General features: G+C 35.0%; 2 protein-coding genes across 2 annotated transcripts; one reads left to right on the top strand and one right to left on the bottom strand.

The window, feature by feature from the left end:
- The first annotated feature begins 541 nt into the window (after positions 1-541).
- LOC145799476 (L10-interacting MYB domain-containing protein-like) lies at positions 542-1,598 on the top strand. Its single transcript, XM_082889066.1, has 3 exons — positions 542-913; positions 1,016-1,216; positions 1,281-1,598. The coding sequence occupies exons 1-3, from the start codon at positions 542-544 to the stop codon at positions 1,596-1,598; spliced, it is 891 nt and encodes a 296-aa protein (XP_082745192.1).
- Positions 1,599-15,621: 14,023 nt separating this feature from the next.
- Positions 15,622-20,590, bottom strand: LOC114321363 (glucose-6-phosphate/phosphate translocator 1, chloroplastic). The gene is made up of 5 exons (XM_028268537.2): positions 19,579-20,590; positions 19,259-19,484; positions 18,826-19,048; positions 17,448-17,661; positions 15,622-15,979 (listed from the first exon to the last, which is right to left on the bottom strand). Exons 1-5 carry the CDS (start codon positions 20,086-20,088, stop codon positions 15,968-15,970), a joined length of 1,185 nt encoding a protein of 394 aa, XP_028124338.2. The 5' UTR covers positions 20,089-20,590; the 3' UTR covers positions 15,622-15,967.
- Positions 20,591-25,369: the final 4,779 nt, after the last annotated feature.

Here is a 25,369-nt window from a genome sequence, read left to right as displayed (position 1 = left end):
GCAGAGGCATGTCATCCTCTAGTAACTATCTTCCAGTGCTGAGACCTTGGACTTGAGGTATGAGGCTTTGAAATGTTAGTGTGTGTAAGAGCTTCCATAAGGGTTATCGAATCTGACCAACTATCGAAAGGAAGTCTGTATGTCATTTTTGAGAAGAGAAATTGTCAATTTTGGAGGTGGTGTACCCCAAAATCTGTGACGATGGTAGAGAGGTAGAGGAACGAGACAAACCTTTATCAAAATCAAAACATCGAGACTCTAGGACTAAAAGTCAAGAACCAAATGCTTGAGCAACCCTTAACATTCATGAAGTAGCTTGTTGTGGGTTTGCTCAGAATTTGTATTGTTCTGTCAGTTGCATTACTCTTCAAATGATTGTAGGTGGCTTTTATATCAGGTGTTTTTGTGCTAAGTTGTGTACCAAATGAATGTTGATATGTCTGTTGTAGTTGCCATGTATGGTTATTTTGTACTAATCTTATGTTTTAATGCAACCAATGATGAATGAGTATGTGTTAAAGAATTTTTTTTCTTTCATAGAATGAGTACCCAAGAGGAAACACAACATGAAAATAGGAAGAACAAGGAAAAATCCTCTCAAGTACCATTTGTTAAGGCTCATTGGGATGCAAAATCAAATGAAATTTTTATTAAGCTTTGTGTTGAGCAAGTGAAGGCTGGACACAGACCTGGTACACACTTAGATAGGGTCGGGTGGGAAAATGTGATAACTAAGTTTAAAACTATGACTGGAAAAGCATACCAACGAATACAAATGAAAAACCATTGGGATGTGTTGAAAAAAGATTGGCTTTTATGGAATAATCTGTTAAGGGATGAGACAGGCTTAGGCTGTGATACATTGACTGGAGGTATATCTGCATTTGATAAGTGGTGGACTAAGAAATTGGAGGTAAGTGAATTGCTTAATGTGCATATTTTGTTTTTTTTTTTTTTTAAATAGACCAAATTTTGTTACTTGAAATTGTTAGATTTTCCTTTGTAATTGTTACAGAGGTATCCTGATGCTGCTAAATTCCGGCGTATGCCGTTGCAATTCATTAAAGACTTAGACATACTATTCTCAGATGCAGCTGCTACAGGAGAATGGCCATACACTCCTAGCTCAAGGGTTATGCCTCACACTGATGAGACTCTGAACGAATTTCATACCCCACATGATACTGGATTTCATGATGATGATGATGATTTGGAGGTGGTTCATCCTTTTGAGTTAAACAAAAAAACAGCCATCAAACACTGATGGTTCATTAACCAAGAGCAAGACAAAGAAGAAATTTACTAGTGCAGCTCTACTTAACAAGACACTTGATCGTATAGTTAATGTAGTTGAGTCATCTTCAGCAACTTCAACCCAAAGCTTGTCAAGATATCCTGCAATTGCAGAATGTTTGGTGAAGTTGGAAAGCATCCCAGGTGTGTCCCCGGATGATGAGCTGTATGTATGGGCTGCCAGATTGTTCTTAAGAGACAAGTGTTGTGAGTTCTTCATGACCCTTCCTACGAATGAAGTTCGGTTGAGGTTTCTAAAGTTGGAGATTGAGATGGAGAAGACCACCACATGTTATCGTGGCTAATTGTTTATGAAGTTTTTTTTTTTTTTTTTCTTCTTCTTGAATTTCCTAATTATTTCATGTTTAAAACCTTTATTACGACTTTTATTATTAATTATGGACTGCTGTGTTGGACTCATTACTTTTTTGTTTTATTAATATTAAGTATGTTGGACTCATTATTTGGACTTTTATTAATATTTTGTTGGACTTTGATTATATGTTGGTCTTTGTTAGTTAAATGATTGAATGTTAGTTGAATGGTTGAATGGTTGATTTGAATATTGAATATGAATGGTAGGTGAATGGTTAAGACTTTTATATATATGTAGATGTTCTCCAATTGGTGTTATTGTGAGACAGGTTGAATTTATTTCTGCTAGCTGTGCTGTATTTATTTTTTGTGCTGAATTTCCATCTGTTGTTGTTGCTATATTGAATTTCCATCTGGTGTTGTGCTATATTTTTTTTTTGTATCTGTTCCACTGTCTTTGCTGCTGCATTGCTGTGTTGTTTGAAGTTAAAGGTATAATTTTTTTCCCTTTACATTTGTATGTTGTTGTTTGTAATTTATATGTTACAAAAAATAATAATAATAATAATAATAATAATAATAATAATATTGGGTATGGAAGATGGCCCCCTTTTAAAAAAATGTTGTTGTTGTTGTGCTGCATGGAAGATGGCCCACGAATGAAAAAAAATTATTGGGCAACACAATTAATGATCATCCCATGTGAATTACAAAGCAACCCCTCCAGAGTCTGTGCTCTTGTATCATAGACTACCCTTGTCCATTTAGCACAGCTCCTCAGTACTTCCATGTCTTCTTTTGCTTTCAAATTTTTCTTCATTTTCCCTCCAAATAGCTACCAAGTTGAAGTAGTGTTTTGGGCACGTTTATGGGATTACGGTTTAAAAAATCATTAAAATATAAATACAAAAAAACACTCATGCTAGTGGTGAGAACACAATGCCATGGGGGTTGATAATTTAATGATATCATGAATCATTCTTGTAATAGTAACTAAGCCTTTAAATGAGTAGGTATTTTGGAGATGAATAACAGTGATGAAAATGAATGGAATGATGATCACGATGATGAAGATACTGAAGATGAAGGCAGCACATCGCAAACTCAACAAAATAATAATATGCTCTTAACTACGGCAGCTACAGTTGTAATGACATATGCGACAAATTATTTGATAAAAGAACCATGTAGGACATCTAGTTTAATAGGGTAGAAGTGGATGGTAGAATTACAAGAAAGGAATTGGACAAGAATATTTGAAAATTTTCGAATGGAAAGAAAGGTATTTTATCAATTGTGTGATTTGTTACAGACAAAGTATGGCCTTGTAACTGGACAAAAAGTCTCGGTTCAAGAGCAGGTTGCAATATTTTTGTATATTGTTTGGCGGTGACATTCAAAACAGAAATGTCCAAGAAAGATTTCAACATTCTGGGGAGACTATTTCAAAATACTTTAAGAAGGTGTTAAAAACTATTACAATGATGTCCATTGATTGGGTAAGGCCTCAACCGAGAAATGGTGTGCATCTATATATTCGACGCAACCGCAAATATTATCCTCATTTCAAGGTAAATAATTAACTACAAGTGGAACTTGGGTGTTACATATAATTAATGTTGATAGGATATTTCTAATAATCTATGACTAAAAATATTTTTATTCACTATTTTGTAATAGAATTGTATTGGAGCAATTGACGGAACGCACATCAAAGCATATGTATCTCTAGATAAGCAACCTCGTTTAATAGGTAGAAAGGGGTATGTGACTTAAAACATAATGGCCGCATGTGACTTTGAAATCAGCGTTTGCTCAAGGGATGACTTCAGAGCTACAAGATCAGCATTTGGCGAATGTCAATCAACGTGTCAGTCATGCTCTAGCTCTTGAGAATGAAGGAGTTGAGGAGTTTCACTTACTGAAGTTTGATTTGGGTAGCCTTGCAGTAAAGAAGGCAGAATTGTTAAAGGCATTGGAATATTTAGATGAACAATCACAACAACTAGAGACTACACTTAGTGTTGCTGAAGCTGAAGTAGTTCAAAGGCGAGCCATTGTTTCCACTTTAAGGGATGAACAAGCTACAATAGAAGCAGCTGAGGTGATAAGAAGCGAGGATATTGAGGTGATGAGAAGCGCGGATATTGAATTCGCCAACAAGTTAGAGCAACTTTTGAAGGTTGAACAAGGCGAGATCCAGAGTTTATCATAGTTGCCATGATTTATTTATTTATTATTATTTTATTTCATTTTTTATATTATTTTTTATTATTTTCATGAAATGTAGCTCGAAACCAAATACTTCATTATAAAATAATTGCTTTAGCAAACAATTTATTTATGAAATAAATATTATAGTTCGAAGCAAAATACTCTTATTGTAAAACACATTTGGTTTATTGATTTATTTAGCCGTTCACAATTTATACTCATGCGGGCCAAGAGTAGTACAATTTTTTTTTTTAACAACTTTATTTCATATGGGCCAAAAACATCATGTAGTTTATGCTCATTCGATTAGGAGCGTTACATTCTCATGGATAGTAGTGCTTTAGGAACTTGCCATTGATTGGACCAAGTCTAATACCTTCTTCATTAACAATCTTGTATGCTCTGTTAGTGTAGACTTCAGTCACCACGTATGGACCATCCCACTTGGACAAGAACTTGTTGTCGATTCAGTATGTGGTGATGATAGGTTTTCGAACAGCCAATACCAATTCTCCAACTTGAAAAGACCGGGGTCTAACCTTCTTATTGAAAGCTCTGGAGAGTCGAGCTTGGTAACACTCAAGTTTTTGTTGTGCTTCCAATCTTTTCTCATCCAATGCTTTTAACTCAGCAAGGCGTAGTTTTGCATTCTCATCATCAGTAAGACCTTCCTGTATAACTATCCTTAATGAAGGAATCTGTTGTTCCAAAGGAAGGACCGCTTCAACACCATACACAAAGGACTATGGGGTGGCTTGTGTTAGGGTACAATGTGTCGTACGGTATGCCTAGAGTGCTTCTCCAATTCTTTCATGCCAATCCCGCTTTGATTTAGCAACTACCTTTTTTCAATAGGTTGCCCAAAGTTTTGTTAAACGCCTCTGCCAATCCATTGGCAGGTGCATTGTACATTGAGGAATTGCGTTGTTTAAATCCAAATCATTCACAAAGTTTGTCCATTAGACTGTTGTAGAAAGGCTCTTCGTTGTCGATGATGATGTAGCGAGGTACACCATATCGATAAATAATGGGATTTGATGAAGTCAACGACAGTTTATTTCTTGACTTCTTTAAGTACGACGGCTTGAGCCCACTTAGAGAAGTAATCTGTGGCGGCCAAGATGTATAAGTGGCCTGCAGAAGACTTAGTCAACGGGCCAACTACATCTAGACCCCATGCATCAAATGGCCAAGAAGCAATTGTCGGGTGTAAAGGTTCTAGTGGTTGATGGATAAAGTTTGCATGAAATTGGCAAGGTTGACACTTTCTTGAGTAGTCCAAGCAATCTTTAACCATCGTACGCCAATAGTAACCCATCATTTTTACCCAAAAGTGAAGTTTAGGACCAAACTGATGTGCTCCACATATCTCAGAATGGACTTCTTCCATGGCTTGTTGAGCTTCGTCATCCCCTAGGCAACAAAGAAAAATTCCTTCAAATGATCGTCGGAATGAAGTTTCCTTGTACTAGATGAATCGAGGAGCTCGACGTCTTATTTTAGTTCTATGGCAAGTATCATCTAGGTGCTTCCCGTGTTCAAGGTAGTCTATAATTGGCATTCTCCAATCGTCGACTTCGATGACTAGTACTGAAATTGCATTTGTTTCTACAAGGCGACATTCCAATAATTATGGCAATACCCATTGTTAGTATACAGGGACAGTAACTTGTTCACCTTTTAACAATGCCAGTGTAGTTGCTAGATTGGCAAGTGCATCAGTCATGCGATTTTCTTTCCTTGGAACATGTTCGAGTACCACCCCCCTCAAAATTTTCAATGAGATGAGTTGTATACTGGAAATATGGGACTAAGTTGTCTTTCTTAACATCATAATCCCCTTGGAGATGATTAATTATTAACTTAGAATCCCCATAGACATCTAGGTTAACAATTTTTAGCTCTGTTGCCATTTGTAAACCAATGATCAAGGCTTGGTACTCAGTAACATTGTTTGAGCAATTTTCGCCAAGAATAAATGAGTACGGCAAAATGTGCCTCTGTGGTGAAACAAAAATGACACCTGCACCTGCCCCTTCCTTCCTTGCAGTCCCATCAAAGAACATCATCCAAGGTTGTAGGACCTCTATGAACAATACATCTTCATCAGGGAATTCCTCAAAAATTTCCCAATCAGCAGGGATGGAATGGTCGGCTAAGAAGTCTACGAGGGCTTGCCTTTTCACAACTTTTCTTGGCACGTAAATTATCTCAAATTCATTAAAGAGGAGGGACCACCTCGCTAAGCATCCTGAGAGGATGGGGTTAGACATTACATACTTTATTGGATCGGCTCTTGCAATGAGATGCACTGTATGGGCTTGAAAATAATGTCTCAATTTTTTAGAGACAAAAACAAGCGCCAAACACATCTTCTCAATGGGTGAGTACTTGAGCTTGTTTTCAGTTAATCTGCGAACTCAAGTAATAAAGTGCTTGCTCTTTATTTTCTTTTTTATTTTGGGCTAGCATCACTCTAAGAGACTCTTCATGAGCAGCAGTGTAAAGTATTAATGGTTTCCCCTGAATAGGAGCTTCTACTACTGGTGGATGAAGCAAGTATCTCTTAATACTGTCAAAAGCATTTTGACATGCTTGATCCCATGTAAATGGAGCCTCCTTTTTCATCAGTCGACTAAAAGGTTAATAACGTCCTGACAAGTTTGAAATGAATCTGCGGATATATGCCAAGTGACCTTGGAAGCTTCTAAGTTCTTTCAAGTTTTTTGGTGGTGACATCTTTTGTATAGCATCGATTTTGGACTGATCAATCTTAATGCCTCTATGTCGAACAATAAAGCCAAGGAACTTTGCAGACATGACTCCAAATGCGCATTTGAGTGGATTCATCTTCAAGTCATACTTTTTCAGCCGGTTGAAGATTGCACGAAGGTCCTCTAGGTGATTTTCCCTTTTCTTAGTTTTGACCACCAAATCATCAACATAGCACTCAACAAATTTATGCAGCATAAGATCTTTTGCATGGCACGTTGATAGGTGGCACTAGCATTCTTGAATCCGAAAGGCATCACTTTATAATAATAGATGCCTTTTGTGGTATGAAATGCAGTTAACTCTTCATCCTCAAGTGCCATCCGTATTTGGTTGTATCCTGAACACCCATCCATGAAGGACAACACCTCATGTCCAATAGTGGCATTTATCATTAATTCCATAATAGGAAGCGAAAATTCGTCCTTGGGACATGCTTTGTTCAAATTTCGAAAGTCGACACATATTCTAATTTGTCCATTCTTCTTAACTGCTGGGACCATACTTGATATCCATGTCGGATATTTTACTTCACGTATGAACCTAACTTCGATCAACTTGCTGACTTCTTCTTCCACTTTAAGGATACGCTCAGGTCTGATGTATCGATGAGCCTGCTTTACTGGTCGCATACCATGTTTGATCCCAAGGTGATGGAAAGCCACTTTTGGACTTAAACCTGGCATCTCCTTGTACGTCCATGCGAAGACATCCTTATATTTGAGAAGCAGTTCAAAAAATGTCTTTTCTTCCTTGGGCGTTAAGAGTGTTCCCACAAAGATTGGTTGAGGGTCATTAGGAGTTCTCAATTTAAGTTCTTTCAAATTGTCAACACTTGATTGGCTCCCATCTTCAAGTTCTGGAGGAGCTTCTTGGAGATCATCATCCTCCGAATCTGAGCTAGAATCTTCTTCAACTGTTACATGGTGAGAAGCAACATGTTCAATTTCTTCTTCTCTTTTACTTTCCGCTTGAGTCTTAACTTCCCCAATTAGTATGATAGTGTGCCTTTTGACCTTAAGAGGACCTTCAACACTAACTTCAAGTGACGTCATGCGTTTCATGCGAGAAGGAATCAAACTTCGAGTCTCATCATCCTCTTTTGTAGAATTCAACTCAATTGTTGTTGTGCTTCTCTTGTTCTTGCCTTTTCTAGGTAATGTATTCACATCGCCAAGTCGAGTAAAAACGGACTTTCGTGACCAGGAAGTTTGTTTTCCATCCCTTTCCTTAGTAGTGCCTAATTTGTTAAAAACTGAAGGTCGACAAGTTATACCTTCATCTATCTTGTCATCAGTGCTCAACCTATTGAAAACTGAGGTTCGAGGTGCAGGAGCTTCAATGTGGTCAAACACTAAGACTCAAGAAGTTAGGCTTAGACTTTTTTCTTCCTTCACTTCTTCCACAATGATATGTTGTACGTCTTCTTTCTTCCATTTTCTCTTGGCAGAGATACGAATTGGTTCAGTTGGCATAAATCCAACACCGGTCTTTGGAGGGCTCACCTCGTACCCTTGTTGCCTTAACTTTTTCTGAGTTTCATTGAGACCATGAACTTTCTCACCTGTAAGTTCAAGACTTAACTCTTCCAATGATAAGGGACCTGCAAAGTTATAATCTGACTTGGCTAGAAGCTTGTAAGCTTGTGGATCAAACCCTTCCAATCGTCTTTCAGGTAAGGAGCCATGTTCGATAGAATTTTGCATAGCCCTAACAAATCCCTTTAGTGGAGGTTTAATTAGGCTTGACAATCCCACCTGTGGAATTGGTATTATTGCATTTACTCTTAGTATCTGCAGATCTTTTTTTATTACGGGGTGAGCAAAGTCTCCTTTAACTATTGTGGGCGTCATGACTTCTTCAAACGGTGACTGCCCTTCTTTCCGTTGAAACTTCAGCACATACTTGAAGACTTTTTTTATTGCATGGCCTTTTGAGGATAAAGGCTATTTTTGTGGTGACGCGACCTCAGGTGCTTTTTTACCACTTGATACGTCTTCCTTTGAGAAGTCCAACACAACTTGCTTTTCTTCATTCATCTTCTCTTTCCTAGCAGAAAGAATTTCAGCTAAAATAACTTCAGGTATCCCATTAGAATCCAAATAAAATTTTGCATCAGCGAAGTGAGACTTAGTTTCTGTAAATGGCTTGTCATCTGCTAGCACCGTCTTTATTCCACTCTGGTCAAATTTAAAAACATTAATGGAGAGTTGATGCAACTACACCATTTTCATGGACCTAAGGTCGCCCAAGTAACAAATTATAAGAGTTCTTGTATTGATGACGTGAAACAAAGTGCTGGCTGTGAGTTCTCCAATGGTGAGGTTCAAACGAATCATACCAATCACACGTTGCCCCCCTTGGTTAAAACCTTGAATAACCAAACGACTTCAGGCTAACTCATCCACTAGGATTCCAAGCTTCTTTATGGTGAACTTTGGCATGATGTTTACCACTGAGCCTCCATAAAAAAGGATGCGGTTAACTTTTTGTTTACTAATAAAGCCAGAGACAAACAATGGGCGATTGTGTGGCTTTGAACCTAGTTAAAGGTCTTCATCAGTGAAAGTGATTGTTGTGCAACAAGGAATAGAAATGATGGAGTTCACCTTGGGATAGTCTAGCTCATTAACAACAAACTCATATTTTCCAGGGTCTTCTAACACTTGAACAAGTGCAAGTTGTACAGACCGAAGGAGTTGAGATGCTTCATGCAAACTGAAGCGTGGGGGTAATTCTTTCAAGATTGTTAGAACATCAATTTCCTCCTTATCTAGCGTCACCTTAATGGTGTGAACTTGTTCCATATCTGCTTCAATGTGGGCTACCTCGACCAAGTCATCTCCAAAGTACCCAATGGGGAAAAAGTCTCCTAGGATGATTGGGTTAGGTGAGTTTTCTTTAGGAAATTTGCCTTCTTGTTGCATCTTCTTTTCATTCTTCCTTTTGTCCATCACCTCCTTCTGTTGATAAGAGTCCTTCTTTTCTTTTACTTTCTTGAGTGAAAAATGTTGAGCCTTGGACTTGCTTCTTCGTGACTTCTTTCATATCACGAGAGTCCAACTTTCATCTTCTCTAATAGTTAAGACTTCTTCAAAATCATCATGCATGTCTTGATTTGGAACTTGAATAATGATAGGTTCAAGTGAACCAAACTGGATGACTTTGGGAATTGCTTTCACTGTTGGGATTGCAGATTGTGACATCTCTGTCTTGGATTTTGAGGATGGAGAATTTGGAGGTCCTACAATAACCATCGCATGGTTGGATTCTGCCGATTCGTCAAGGTCCAAGAGGATTTTCTTCTTCCTGGCCAAGTCCATGAGCATTTCCTTTAACACGAAGCATTTTTCAGTAGGATGACTAATTATTCGATGATAGTGGCAGTACTTAGGATCCTTCACATGACCTATTTCTTCAAGAGGTTTGCACTGAGGGAGTTCAATGACTTTCTTTTCAAGTAGATCTTCTAACATCCTTGGTACGTCAGAGTCAGGAAAAGGATACTTCTTTTCTTGTAGTTTTTTCAGAGATGGGTGTGTTCCTTCCTTTCTTCTTTCTTCTTGTCTTTCGTTGAAATCTTGATTGGAGCTGTGGTTACCGCCATTGCTTCTTTGGTGGAACCTTTGAAAGGCTTGCCTCACTTCTTTGTTATCTTTACTTTGTTCAAGAATGGGAAGGTATTTCCCGTCATGGTTGGCTATGCTAATTTCCATGTCATATGAACGCGTAGCTAACTCTTCAAATGTTCGTGGTTTTTATCCTTTGAATGATGTAAAGGAGTTCCCAATGCATGCACATCTCCACAGCTGAGATCTCAAAGAGTCGGTCTTTGCAATCTAGACTTAGAGCACGCCAACGGTTGATGTAGTCTACCACAGGCTCGTCCTTCAATTGCTTGGTAGTGATTAATTCCATCATGCTTACCATACGACGGGTGTTGTAGAAATGATTAAGGAATTCAAGTTCTATTTGCTCACAACTGTCAATTGACTTGGCCTCCAAATTAGTGTACCAATCAAAGGCATTTCCTTTGAGTGACCGAACAAATTGTTTGACAAGTAGATCTTTGTCTGTCCCGGTATTGTTGCAAGTTTCAACAAAGTGAGCGACATGTTGTTTAGGATTACCTTTTCTGTTGAACTATTGGAACTTGGGAGATTGGTATCCACTAGGCATTCTAAGAATGTTTATCCTCTTTGTGTAAGGCTTGGAGTACATGAAAGCATTTTGCGAGGGCCCACCGTATTATGCTCAGATGGTATTTGCAATCATGTCTTGGAGTTGTTGAACAGACAAAAAAGCAATGGATGCTGGTTGACTACTTGTGCCAATCACTTGCCTCGCAACAGATGTATGGCAAGTTTCCTCACCAACAACTTGCTTGGACTTAGATGTAAGGTTCACCTTCTTGACAAATGCGCCTTGTGGTGTAAAGCTGGATGAGAATTGTCTGGACTTACCTCGTCATCATTTCGTGCTTTTAACTTGTTCATTAAGATGGCAATCTGAAGATCTTTCTCTTTCACAGTATTGGTGAGCTTGTCAATGGCATGAGCCATGGTTGCCAATTATTCTTCTACTGAAGTGGTGCTAGTGGTCATGACTTGCATAGCCACCGAGCGAGACAAATCTGAGCGATTCGATGAAATTGAACGTTGAGGACTACTAGGAGATGATCTTGAGTGTGAGCCTGTACTTGAGTTTGCATCAGAAGCTACGAGTGTTGGGTGTGGAGAGAAACCTTCTGGCAGTGAATCTTTTGAGACAAAAGTGGACTTCTGCAATCTCCTCACTTCGTTTTGCATAGCCCCTGACGGGGATACCGTGATAGATTTGTGAGACTTGCCTTGCACTTGCTTTGTTGTATTGGCGGTCGACATGACCCCACGAGTGGCGAGAGTAATGGTAGCCTCGGTCTTGCTACGGGTGATTGGACCCATAGAAGTGTTATTGTTGCTAGTTGTGACAACGGCTTTCTTGCAAACATTCTTATTGATCGGAGCAGTTTGAACTTTCTTTGAAGCCATTATGCTTGATCAAACAAGACTCCGGGAAGATGCTTTAGGAGAAAGAGATGAGAAGTAGAGAGGTCCCACTAGGCGTGCTAAAATTTGTAAACATAAATTTAGTAGCTGCAATTAAGACACGAAATAAATGCACAAATAATTAATTTTATTTGATTATAATAAATGGATACAATCCTCTGTAGTTTGCTCTATTACAAAAGAGTAGATCCTCTGATTCGATCTCTAAAATGGGCGCAATTCAACGGCTGTAAAAGCTTGTTGTTAAACTAGACAAGTTAATGAATTTCTTCAAGTCTTCGAATGGAGAAACTTGGAGAAGAAAGGCTTGATCGAGGGCTTGAACGGCTTAATCTCGAACGAGTCTTGAAATGATCTCTTTGAAAAGAGAGACCAAATTTGTATTTGTAACTTGAAAGGATTGACACAAGTTTGGAGTGCTTGATAATCCTTTCGTTTTGAGTTTGAGAAATTTTAGAGAGAATTTTAAGAAGAGAATTTGACAGAGTCTTGAGATTGCTTAGGAGCTTGCAAGACTATTAGCCAAAAAAATGTGTCCCATTTCCCCTAATGAGAGCCTCTATTCATAGGCTTAGGAGGGGAGAGATAATTTTGAAAACTCCAAAATTGACTCTAATTTTCAAGAAACAAGCAATTTACTTCTTCTCTTATGGACATGATTTGCATTTAAATTTGAATTATTCCACTAAATTTTGATAAAATATTTTCATGGGATACATACATTTGGGTTGACTCAATTGTCAAAATAAGTTCAGTTTTATTTTGGTGTGACTCATAATTTAAAATGGGTTAAAATCCATAATTTTAGTGGGACCCACTTCTATTTGGAAAATTTGACTATCTTAAATTTGATTAATCAAGAAAATTTATTCATCTTGATTAATCAGACAGTGATCAAGATATATAAAAATTTAGGTGTCTACAACAGCTTATTTACCAAACACTACTCTGCTGCTTAAATCTATAATCTCACAGCTGCACTAAACAGGTTACCAGCTTATACTCACAGTTGTAAGCTATAATCTGTTAATTATAATCTATAATCACTTTCCCACAGTTCTACCAAACGGGGCCAGAGAATCACTCGTTGGTTTGGTGTCAACTCTTAGGCTCGTTTGGAAATAAGTTATTTAAGGTTTCGTTTGGAAAGTGGGTTGTTGTTTTGGTTTTTTTGACTATTTTAGCCTGGGGCTAAAAAGCCTAGTTTAGGAAGAGCTTTTGGCTTTTTTGACTTTTCTGACTTTTTTGTGAGAGAAAGAATGTAATGATTATAGGTTGGATGTGATGTTTTATCTTATTGGGTTAAAAAACTTATTTTGTTTTTTGTGGCTATTTTAGTCAAAAAAAAAATCTCCAAACCCAACTTCCCAAACATAAACATAGGCTAGTAATTTTTTAACTTTTTACGAAAAAATGTACAGAAAAATAGAAACAATAATATGACAATCTACAATGACTTAACTTTTTGACTAAAATTGAAAATTACTAAACAATGTAATAGGACCAAACAAAAGTTTGAACTTGAGATCCAAGATTTTGGATTCCAGAGTCCAAGAAATTAATCACTACAAAATAAATTAAAAATCACCAACAAAAGCTAAAATGTCCTAATTATTTATCATTTTGATAAAATTTCCAGCATCATTACCCGTTCAAAAGATTATTCCACAAAAACAAAGTATACATCTAAAAAGTGCCAAAATTTTCTCATCATCAAATTGAGGGACAAATATGTAAAATAAAAACTCACTCGAGACTTATAAATAAATAAGGAGTGCTGTTATTAGCATTTATCTTTCTTTTTTGGATTCCTCATCTCTTTTATTTTTTTAATTTCAATTTTATTCAAATATGAAATTACATTTTTACCCTCATCCCTACCCTTCTAACCCTAATTTTCCAAACCCTAACCTCTCTCAACTTAGATTACCACCTCCACCTGTCGCCGCCCAATACCTCATTGCCATCTGCAGCCACCCAGCCCCTCACTGCCAGTCTAATCCTACCAGCCACCTCCTCCCGTCGGCTCCTCTTTCTCACCACCTTGATTGGTGGGTTCTTTGTACTACTTCCTGAATTTCTTCTTCCTCACATTTTTCACTTCCCAATTCACCGATCTCCGAATCACTACCGTCATCGATACTCTCTGGGCTCCATATGATCTCTTAAAACCTCCATTTACATTTGATTCTTGAAGAACAAAAAAAGATGGGCTGTGAAATAAGTCTTTTTTTATTCGAGATTCGTCGAAGAAGGTGAGGACTAGTGATGAAATAAAGTGTATAGACATTATCGATGATGATGACGAAGAAGCCATGGACGAGTGATCTGAAAATACAAGTGAATCATCAAGTCTGTGACTTATAAGGTGCACACTATTGATTTATAAGGAAGATGACAAGAGTAGAGATTTTTATTTATTATTTTTTTTTTTTGTTAAATCTATAAATTAAAATGGATATCTTTTTTCTTTTTTGTTTTTTGGGTGAAATTAAAATGGCTATCATGAAACCTGTCTATCAAAATCTTCAGTTTCTTTCTGGGTCTTCTGAATTGATTGTGTTCTGCAATTGTTGAGTTGGTTTGGGTTGGGTTTGGGGGATTAGGCTTTGGAAATGGAGAGGGTGGAGGTCGACAATGAGGGTGGAGGTTGCCGGAAAGAAGGTCTTCGACAGTGAAGAGTTGTTGACGATGGAAAGGATTGATAGAAGAAGAAGAGTTGGGGTCCAAAGAAGAGGGGTATAGTTGGTATTAAGGTGGAGTTTCAAAGAAAAGAGGAGAGGGTTTCAAGGGAGCTTCTATTTACACATCTACCTTCCCCTCTTTGCATACACTTCATAAAAATTAAATTTTTTTTTCAGGTGAAATTATTATTATAGACATCAAATAAACCCATTCGGAAGTTGATTGTCGAAAAAATAATAAAAATTCGGAAGTCTACTTCCGAACCAATTGTTTATTTTTGGAAAGCTACTTCCGAACCAATTGCTTATTTTCGAAAACCTACTTCCGAACCAATTATTTATTGAAAAAGATGTGTAAAGAGGGGAATGAGTGTGTGTAAGTAGAAGCTCCCGGGTTTCAATTATATAAGTGGGGTTCAAAGAAGTGGGGTCAAAGGAAATAGGTAGTGCCATTTCGCAGCCCTTAAACAAATTAGTCTATAGACCTTTAAGTAATTATTCCCTTTTACCCTTGTACTTTACCTACTAAAATTACAGAAATGCTTCCTATCCCCACTGGGGGTTGACCCCCAGTGAGGTGTCACTAGGGGATTGGCTCAAAAAAAAAACTGGTTTTTTTTTTTTTTTTAAGTTTTCGGCCAGTGGGGGGCGCGCCACGTCACTGGGGGCGCGACCCCCACCCCCACTGGGGTATGCAGCGTGATTCCTAAAATTAACATAAAAATAGGGAACAGTACAATTCGGTTCACTATGATTCTTTTAAGCCTTAATTTGTGAATTGAATCATTACTTTCAATTTGAATCAGAATCTAAATCAAACGTCTTCTTAAAAAATAAAATGAAACCATACAATATAAATTGAAACAAACCGATTTATTGATTTCACCGATTTTGTTGTGCAGCTCTAGTTGCTGATCTCTTCTTTTGATTGGTGTCAACCCAAAAAGCACAACATACCTCTAAAGCTGAGGCATGACAGAAGATTTGACAATCACATAATTATATATAAGAAACCTGAATTTTTTCGAGGGTATGTAACCCAACTTTTAAAGACATGCCTAACGACAACACATTTCAAATTTATGGTGAAAAAATGCCACAGAATGTGTATTTTAAGTTTCTTTTCACACCTTTTTAGTTTTTTAAACATGGTTTTAAAAACATTTCACATTTCCATATAATTCATTCCCATTGAGAGTCATTATTTTCTTTTTATTGAAGTCACATAATCCTCAATCCTCAATCAATAATGCTACACTTATCATTCTACAAAGTAATGCACTCATTCAAAATCATAATTGAACTTCAACTATGTGAAGCATAATATTATCATTATGTTGCCTCAATCATATACTGGTATAAAATTCTGTTCTTACTAACCACAAAACATTCTCTCAAATAAATAAATAAATAAATAAACCCTAAAACATAGGATTCAAATACCATATTCTACCTATCCACCTATGTTAAACATTATTATGAGGATCCCAAAAGAGAATTACTGTAAAATATTCCTAACCAATGTAACACCTCATGACTGTCAAATCGGTGGTTACTAACTCCTTTGCCAAGCCAAGCCAAGCCAATCTTATTTGCATCTTGTTCCTTATCTCGCATGATAAATCTGGAAATTCGGCTTCCTCACTGCTTTGCCTGCTCAATAATAAAACCGAATTTTTATCATCAGTAGAACTCAATAGGCAAGACAATTTATTACAGCACTTGCTGAATATTAGCACAGGTTCTAAAATCACTTATTTTGTTGTTATCATAAGTTTTCACAGTGGACTTGAAACCACAAATCATCCAATACTGGATGAAAGAAAATGCTAGGCAAACGGGGACTTGAGCCCGGACATCAAGGTTGAAAGGCCAATTGGGTACCGTACCCCTAAGGTACAAGGCTTATGGCTATGAAACACCACGTGTTTACGTGTTGGACACATATATATTGATGCCTCTTAAATTTATATTCATATACATAGCAAATAAAATATATATATATATATATAAATTTGCCGTATTCCAGCAGTGTCTGTATTCTGTAACCCATGTCCGTACATGTGTCTATGTTCATGCTTCTAAGCGTATGGCCACAATCTACAATCTGACCACCACTAAATTTACTGATCAGTCATTCTGCGGCTTTTAAAATAAGAACATGAAAACATATATCCAAGGCCCAGCATGAGGACCATCATTCATGACGTGCGTCTTTGTGGTGGGCATTGGGTAAGATATGATCCTCCTAAGACCTCCACTTATGTACACCAACCCTTCATCACTCGACCTGAGGCCCACAGCCAAAAAGTGGTGATTAGTTTGGCAAGCCAATTTGAATTTGGGAAAGCAGTAGTTTTTTTTTTTTTTTTGGAAATTTTGAATTTTTGAAGATGTGAACTACCTGATACAACTGCTATCTGTGTCAACAAATAATGAAAAGTTCAAAACACATCCTAAAACATCTCTCTCCAGAAAGTGCCTTGTGATTCATGATGGTCTTGTCTTGATATGCATATGGAGGAGCCTAAAGATGAAGCATGCATTGTTTTGTTAATCTATATAGTTGAGTAATTAGATACATAGGACTCCACCTTTGAAATACCATACTCCTTCAAGGTACTATTTATTCCACAATAGTGTTGTGATAAGATGAAACCCTAATTTGGAATGGGATACAACTTCGTTTGAGTACAGATTTAAATATAAGTCAAATTTTTGTCACTTTTTCCTCCCTTTTTCCTTTCCCGACACAAATCCATACTGAAATCATTGATCCAAACACAGCCTAAAATGCGACGAGCAAAAGGACATATTCCCAGTCCACATCACTCATGATTCTCCAACTAAAATGCTTGTAGGACTTGGATTGCCTCAGGCAGGGAATAGGGCAGCGAAGGAAAGGCGACTATTTTGGTTTCCTCTCTAATGCAAACGGCCCTTAAAAAGATAGATAGGCTATTTTGCAGTCTTTTTGTCAACCATACAATCAAGGGCCATAAGTATGTAAGCAATGAGCACTTTTGTCCACAAATATGGCTTGGTATTGTTGGTCCCCAACAAAAATCTAAAGAGAATTGTAAGCTATCAAAGCCAATTTTTTATAGAGAGAACATTTTACCTGCGAATAGAGGAAGGTTCCAAGGATTGCGATCGCAGCTCCAAGCGCATTGATGGGTTGAACCGGCGTGCTGAAGATGATGATGGAAGAGACTATGACAGATATCCGCTTCATTGTGTTTCCTATGCTAAATGTCAAGGGAGAGATCTGATCCAAAGACATGTACGAAACCTGATTATACAAGTGGTAGAAGACGCTCTGGGCCACCACCCACCTATACAAATTGTAGCCACACATACTTTCTCATCAGCACGAAATTGACGGAGAATGAGAGTTTAAATACAAACAACATATCAATGCCACTATTTAATGACATAACAACATATCAAGCCATCAACATCAGAATTGCTATTTCAATCACCCAGAAGAAACCAAAAAAAATAAAATAAAATAAACGCATGCTATTCATGAGACAACAAATGTAAAACGTAAAAAGTGCAAGAAAATGAGGCATCAAAAGTGAGTGTAACAATCAATGAGGAAACTTTAGAATTTGGTCAATATATGAATATCTGGCAATCACTATACAATTACAAAACAGATACTTGATCAACGACTAGTTTGCGATTCAAGTCGAAAACTGCATGCCCCTAATACGCGTATAGGAAAAACCAGTAACTTTCTTCAAACGCTTGATGGTACTCAATTTCTAGTCAAAGAGATCTCCTAGGCTTAGAAATTAAATCAGCGATGACAAACACAAATTAGTCCTGGACCTTTAATATAAACTTTATTCATATCCTCTGAAAATAAATTAAAAAGTTCAAAAATGAAAAAATAAGATATTTTAAGAGAAGGAAATAGAACCATATTCTTAGGGTAAGTTTTCAACAAGAAACATACCACTCAGCTCATCTTTTATGCCACATAGGGATGTAAACGATTTGGTTTGGTCGGGGTTGAAGTAAAAAATAGCACCGAAACAAACCCATCAGTTTTGTTATTCGTGGAACTGAAATCGACCAAATACTACGGTTTGGTTTTTTGGTTTCACAGGAGACTTTAAGGGTCTTATAAAAATCTATAGATCCCATATGTATTTCTTTAGCGGTCCAATTTCCTCGAGAAATTCAACTAAAGATCCATCACCTAAATTATAAAAATAAATTTTTGCCTAAAATAAGCAGGTGAAAAGTGATCAGTAACTTTTTGCGTTGTCAAAACTCAATATCAGATCAAATACCAGCAACTTCACTTAATTCAGGAAGTTTTATCCCCTAAACTGGGAGATCTTCATTTCATTAAATCAAAACAAACAAGTAAACAATGGGATCTGCAACAGAGTAGGGGAATAAGTAACTATATTCAAATTCACATATATGTTTTTAGAAAACATGACTTTAGTAGATTTAGGAGAGTTGCGAGTTATTGTGGTTACCAAATGAAATTAGGTCCAATTTGAGAGAGAGCAGTCTGCCAGCCAGCTGCCCACATTTGAGGGCCCTCCACAGCAATTGCAAAAGGTGTGAGGATCAATAGAGACATTATCGACAAACATGCATAGTAATTCATCCCACTTACAGCCTTCCCCTTCATTCCTCTCTTCGAGAATATATTACGGAACACAAATGCCAAATTCGATATCATAGCCCCCATAAACCCTAAAACATATACCAACAAAAATTTAAGACTCAAAAACATAGATACCCCACAAATCATACTATGATTGATCATCAGAACATAACACACAATTAACAGACTAAATAATGTGAAAATTGAATATTTTGGTTCATATAGCCACAACAAAAAGTAGATGGAACGAAAACTCAGTTGAATTAAAACCATGTCATTGTCTAAATTGATATTCTCACCAGTCATGTTGAAATTGAGCTCTGTGGCAGCAGAAAGAGCACAACCACCAATGATTGGCACAAGTGACAAGTAAACCGTTGCTGGAAACGATTCGCCGAGCAAAAACCTTGACACCAACACACTGAAAGCAGGCTCACCACTCTTGATGATGTGTGTGAATGAAACAGCAACCTTTGACATACTCACAGTTGCAGCTACATGCCCAATTGTATGCGCCACAGCAACCTACATAACAAAACAAAAAAAAAAACCCATTTAGATTCAAACCAATCACCACTCTTAAACCCTAACCCTAACATCAAAAACCCAAATTTCATACCGGAAACAAACTCTTCCAAAACTCAGGATCAGTCTTTGGAGCCTCAACAATCCTTGTAGCCCACGAAATCAGCATAATCAACGAACCCATTGCAAGAGAGAGTGTCGATGTGAGCCAAGGATAAGGAAACGCATTGAGAACTTTCTTGTTGTATATATTGAAAACCACATTCAATGCCCACCAAGTTGCGAAATACACACTGATTTTGAGCTTCTGGGCAGCCTCTGATCTCACCTGTTCGTCAGGTAAATCGATGTTAAGAGGCTGAGACCGATCAGCTTCGTATGCTTTGCATTCAATGAAAGCCTTTTGGGTTCTCAATGAAGGTCCAAACCCTTCAATAGATGATATAAACAGAGGCTTCTGAGTAGAGACATTGGTTCTAAAGACTTGTTTTGCTTGTGAAATTGAGGGTAGTGACAAGTTTTGAGGCTCTGAGGCTAAACTTTTTCTGGGTATCAAAGCAGAGCATCTGAAAAAGCTTGTTGATTGCTTTACAGAGCAAATCATATTGATGTTTTTGTTATCTATGACAATGCAATTGATCAAATGGGTTAGAATAAAATTGGCTATGGAATTGAATATGGGTAGCAAAAGAGAGTTTAAAAGGCAAAGGATAGGAAACAGGGGAGATGAGAAACAGAGGATTTAGGCTTTGAAATATCAGAATTGAAGTGTTTGTGTTGAAGGGTCGACGGATTGACCAAGAGAGAGATGAGACGAATCAAAAGGATCTTCACTAGCGATGAGGATTCAAGAGCATTTTTTTTTTTTTTTTTTTTTTGCTAAAAATAGTATTAAAAAATAAAATAGTTTAAAATAATCAATAAGACAAAATATCATATCAAATTTATAATTATTTTACTTTTTTCCAAACAAACATCATATCGAATTATAAAAAAATTCAATTATCTTTTCAAACATAATATTTTAACTTCTTAAAATAATTAAAAATTAAAATAACTTATTAAAATAACAAATTTACAAACACTCACATAGAAGCCACCACGGTGAGTAGGTAAGTGTGGTTGGTACAACAATGATTCATCCCACTAAAAATATCATCACTAATAGCACTAATACATTAAAAAAATAAAAAAAAATACAATTCCAAGACCAAAATATTACATCATTAATGACAGGACCCACTACCACCTAATTAGTGGGAGCACTAATTAGCGCTCCCAAGCATTTTTCGTGGTTGGTATACGCAACGGGTGTATGTTTGGGTAGGTGACAGCTTGACTATGGACAGTTGTACAACTTTGAATTTGCAACATAGCAAACCCTAAAATTTTCAAAAGGAATGAACCATATGAATCTTAATTTTTTCAAAAAAAATGGTATAATTTTAATTTTTTAAGTTATAATTAAAAAAAAATATCATAACTAAATATAATATGAGATATAATTAAAAAATTTATAAATCATAATTAAAATAATATCATAACTAAATAATAAAATGAATAAGAATCTATATGATACACCATTTTTAAAATGGTGTATATCAGAATTTTCCTAAGATTAGGGAGCTTCTCCAATTTATTAAAAAATCAACCGTGCTAAAGGCCTCGAAAAGAGAGGCACGAATTTGCCTCGAAATTTTTTTTTTTTTTTTTTTTTTGGCGCTATGTTAGTTTGGTTTGGGGGTTTTTTTTTTTTTGATTTTTTTTTTTTTTGGAAGGGTTTTTATGTGTATCCTAAAATCTAAACCCTAATAAAAAAAATCAAATCAACAGAGCCCAACAAATAAAATAAAAAAACAAACCAACATAGCCCAACAAATAAAAGAAAAAAAAAAAAACAACAACAACAACAACAATTTATCCTATATGGTTTGATAAGATGAGTGAGTTGAGTTAGATTGATTGGGTGATAAAATTGACTGCTGGTTAAAATTTGTTAATTCCATATAGTTTTGTATAAGTCTTTACTATATTTTTATTTCAAATCAGAAAGAGTCGGAAGAAATAAAAATCTAAACCTTAAATCTTAAACTCTAAACCCACCTACATATAACCATCCTTAAAAAAAAAAGAAAAAAAAGAAAAAAAAAGTGCAACAGCCCAACAAATAAAAAAATAAATAAAAACAACCAAACTAACGCAACACAACAAATAAATAATAAAAACAACCAAACCAACACAATTTAAAAGAGAGAAAAAAAAAAAAAAAACCAATTCGAGCCACAAAAAAATAAATAAAAACAACCAAACTAACGCAACACAACAAATAAATAATAAAAACAACCAAACCAACACAATTTAAAAGAGAGAAAAAAAAAAAAAAAAACCAATTCGAGCCACAATCGAGGCCTCAATCTTTTTAAAAAATTTACCAACTGCATTGTTAATCTAATTAATTGAAATGCTACCTTTTTTTGTTCCTCTTAAAAGTCTCTATTTTGAAGTGGGTTACCATGTGAATAGTAGGTAAATATTCAAATAAATTGGGGAGGCTCCCTGATTTTATTTTATTTTTTTTAAGTCTAATATATGGATTGTTTGATGAATGTTCTAAAATATATGTTTTTCAAATAAGTTAACTTTTTAAAAAAAAAAAAAAGTCTTATGGTAGTAAGCTAAAAAATAAAGGGTTAAATTTTTTTTTTCTCTCACAAAAAAACTACAAAAAATCAATCAATTCAAACTACAAAAAATCAATCAATTCAAATGTGTCAATTTTTTTAGCAATAAACAGGCCCGGCCCTAAGAACAGGCAAGAAAGGTTTGCGCCTTAGGCCCCCAAATTTGGGCTGAAAATAGGGACCTCTAAATATAATTTTGTGTTATATATATATATAAAGGATTAGGTTTGTTATCCATTGAAAATGATATGGTGGATAAATTTGATTTTGCAAGTTCCATTAGTGTTTTTACAGCTAAAAATGTGAGAAGAGTAATTTTTATGTGATAGTTGATTCAATTGTAAATTGGATATTGCTAAACTATAAAGCAACAAGATCATATTTTTATTTTTTTTAGTATTTGTAATGATTGCTTCATATCTTAATATATATGAAAGTAAATTTTTATTTATAATTTTAATGATTATATGTGCAAGTAAATTTTGTTGTGGTTACAAACAAATAAAAAAGTTGTTGTAACTTATCGTTTTATCCATGAACTTTTTTTTTTTCAATGTAAGAGGGGCCTCATTTCCAAAGTTTGCCTTGGGCCCCTAAATCTCAGGGCCGACCTGGCAATAAATTAACGTAATTTTGGAAATTTTAAAAATTTGTTTAGTTGTATATTTTAAAAATAATTTTGGAGTTTTGGAGTTTGTGATGATTTGATTTTTTTTTTTTTCTAGTTGAATAGATGAGTGAGAGAAAAAGTAATTAAAAATGAGAGACGAGAAACAAAAAGTAATGGGTAAATTATAAATACATCCCTTGAGATTTGCTTAAAATATAGATTGTCCCTTGTGATTTGAAAAATTACAAATACCCCCTTATTAGAATTTTTTATTTAACAGAATTAACTAAAAAAATAAAATTCATAATTGCTCTCCTATACAATAATAAAATTATCTAAATTTTTAATTGAAACATATTTTTAACATCATTAAAAACTGTTAATTGACTTGATGATTTATTAATAAAAAGGGCAATTTGTTATAAAATTAGAAACATCAAGGGGTGAAATGTAATTTTAAAATCACAGGGGGTGCTTCGTATTTTAATCAAATTTCAGGGAATGTATTTGTAATTTATCTAAAAATTAATTGATTAATGTGTAGTAGAGATAATAGTAATTTTGGACTTCTTTTGTTTTTTAATTTTCAACCAAACATGTTTTTGGATTTTTTTTTCCAAAAACATGTTTTGAGAGAAAAATCTACTATATGTGTTTCAAATCGTAGTGAAAAATCTTACAGGTAGAACATTCTTACTTCTGTTAAGTTATTAAGAAACTAATAATAACTAATGTATGTATTGAAATTTTTCTATCTATTAAAAGTATCATGTAAGAAAAATGTTTCGGACCCCACTGAGGGTCGACCCCCAGTGAGGTGGCGCGCTGTGATTAGATAAAAAAAAAAACTATTTTTTTTTTTTTTTTGAATTTCAACCAGTGAGAGCTTGCCACCTCACTGGGGGTGCGACCCCCACTGGGGGTTTGCAGCATGGTTGATCATGTAAATATGTAATATGATATTTCAGAACAACTACCTAATTATTTCCCCACCATCATATGCATTGAAATTTGAAACTCTTGACATCTTTGTGCAAAAGGGGTGTGAAAAGTAGGTGTTTTTAGAAGTTCCATAAATCAATAATTCTTATTTGGTAAAACATATTTTGAGATTTTTATCTTAAATTTTGAAATTGTATCTTTAAGTTGTTGTGCTTGGAAAAGTTTTGAAATATTATTTGTCGAATTTTTTTTTTTAGTTTTCGATTTATTTGTTTTTTTAGTTCAAAAATTTCTAAACAATCTAAAAAATCTAACTATTTTTTTTTTTAATTTATTTATGTTAGGTTTAGAATTTTTTTTAAGCTGCATTTTTATTTTATTTTAGCAATGGTAGATATGATTCTAGATAGAGGTATATAGGTATCACGCTTTGAATTGAACTTTTTTCAAGTTTAAATTTAAACATGAGAGAACTATTTGGACATGTGAAGCCAATCACGAAATCCGTTTCGATGATCTAATTATTTTATCAAACTACTCACGTGATCAAGTTTGATATTTTTTATCTTTTGTTTTTTATAGAGCTCTCCATGTATATCAATCAATTTAGAAAAAATATATTTAGTTATACTATCACATAAAAAAGATATATTAGCAAAACTTAAGCATAAAGATTTAATTTGTAATTTTATATCTCAAAAAGTTAAAAATAAAATAAAATTTTAACAACAATAACGTTATATTGTATGGTGAGTAAAGACTTATTTTTTAGACTTTGTTTATTAAGTCTTATTAATAAATTTATCAGTCTTTCCTGTTTTTCTGAATAAATTTACAGTGATAAATTTATCAGTTAAGACTTATAGATAAATAAATTTAATTAATAAGATTTAACGTTGTTTGGGGACACTCCAAAAGAACCAATTTAAACTGAAAAAAAAAAAGAAAGAAAGTGAAGTTACTTGTCATTGGTTAAAAAAATAAAATAATAATAAATTTTTAAACAAATTTTCAAATGCATTATTAATAATTTTTAAAAATACAAAAATAACAAAAAATAAATAAACTCCAAACGCAGGCTAATTCTTGTAGCATGTAACATCATATTGTATGAGATATAAGATCACAAAAACTTAATTGTTTTCTAGGAAAATCATCTTGCACTTTTGTTTTTATAAAAACAAAAAAAATAAAAATCATTTTACAACCTCAATGGGTTGAATAAAAACTTGAAAAATAAGATTTAAGGTGTAAGATTGGTCTTGATTTTTAGGAGGCTCGAGGTGAACTTAAAAAACGGACCTTTATATATATACACATTAGCAGGTGACACATGCGATTTGTGTACAATTCAAATAAGAAAAATAAATAAATTTCATTATATATTGTGTGTTACTTAAGTGGTAAGAGTTTTCTTTATCAAACATAATGCCATAGGTTTTAGTGCCACTCTCTTCTAATTTTTTGTTTTAAATAGAAAAATCATTAATCTATTGGGTAAATTACACTTTACCCCTTTTATATTTGATCACTTTTCCTCTTTGATCCTTGAAATTTATTTTTTCTCACTTTGGCCCTTCATGTTTTAAATTTTTTCTATTTTACTCTTAAAGCTAATTTATGTTCAAAATTAGACAGAAAATGCCACAATA

The sequence above is a fragment of the Camellia sinensis genome, chromosome 9, assembly GCF_055761805.1.
Source record: "Camellia sinensis isolate YWXY chromosome 9, ASM5576180v1, whole genome shotgun sequence".
Lineage (NCBI taxonomy): Eukaryota > Viridiplantae > Streptophyta > Magnoliopsida > Ericales > Theaceae > Camellia > Camellia sinensis.
The sequence above is the reverse complement of the archived record's forward strand: the minus strand, read 5'-3'. Positions and strand labels throughout refer to the sequence as shown.

What these genes read in the sequence shown, in the direction of transcription:
- LOC145799476 (XM_082889066.1), top strand. Translation starts at nt 542, where the DNA reads ATGAGTACCCAAGAGGAAACACAACATGAAAATAGGAAGAACAAGGAA. An exon ending in GGTGGACTAAGAAATTGGAG is followed by an intron (nt 914 to 1,015) that starts GTAAGTGAATTG and finishes TAATTGTTACAG; the next exon opens with AGGTATCCTGATGCTGCTAA. An exon ending in ATGATGATGATGATTTGGAG is followed by an intron (nt 1,217 to 1,280) that starts GTGGTTCATCCT and finishes TCATTAACCAAG; the next exon opens with AGCAAGACAAAGAAGAAATT.
- LOC114321363 (XM_028268537.2), bottom strand. Translation starts at nt 20,088, where the DNA reads ATGATTTGCTCTGTAAAGCAATCAACAAGCTTTTTCAGATGCTCTGCT. An exon ending in TTTGGAAGAGTTTGTTTCCG is followed by an intron (nt 19,485 to 19,578) that starts GTATGAAATTTG and finishes TTTGTTATGTAG; the next exon opens with GTTGCTGTGGCGCATACAAT. An exon ending in ATTGGACCTAATTTCATTTG is followed by an intron (nt 17,662 to 18,825) that starts GTAACCACAATA and finishes CAATTTGTATAG; the next exon opens with GTGGGTGGTGGCCCAGAGCG.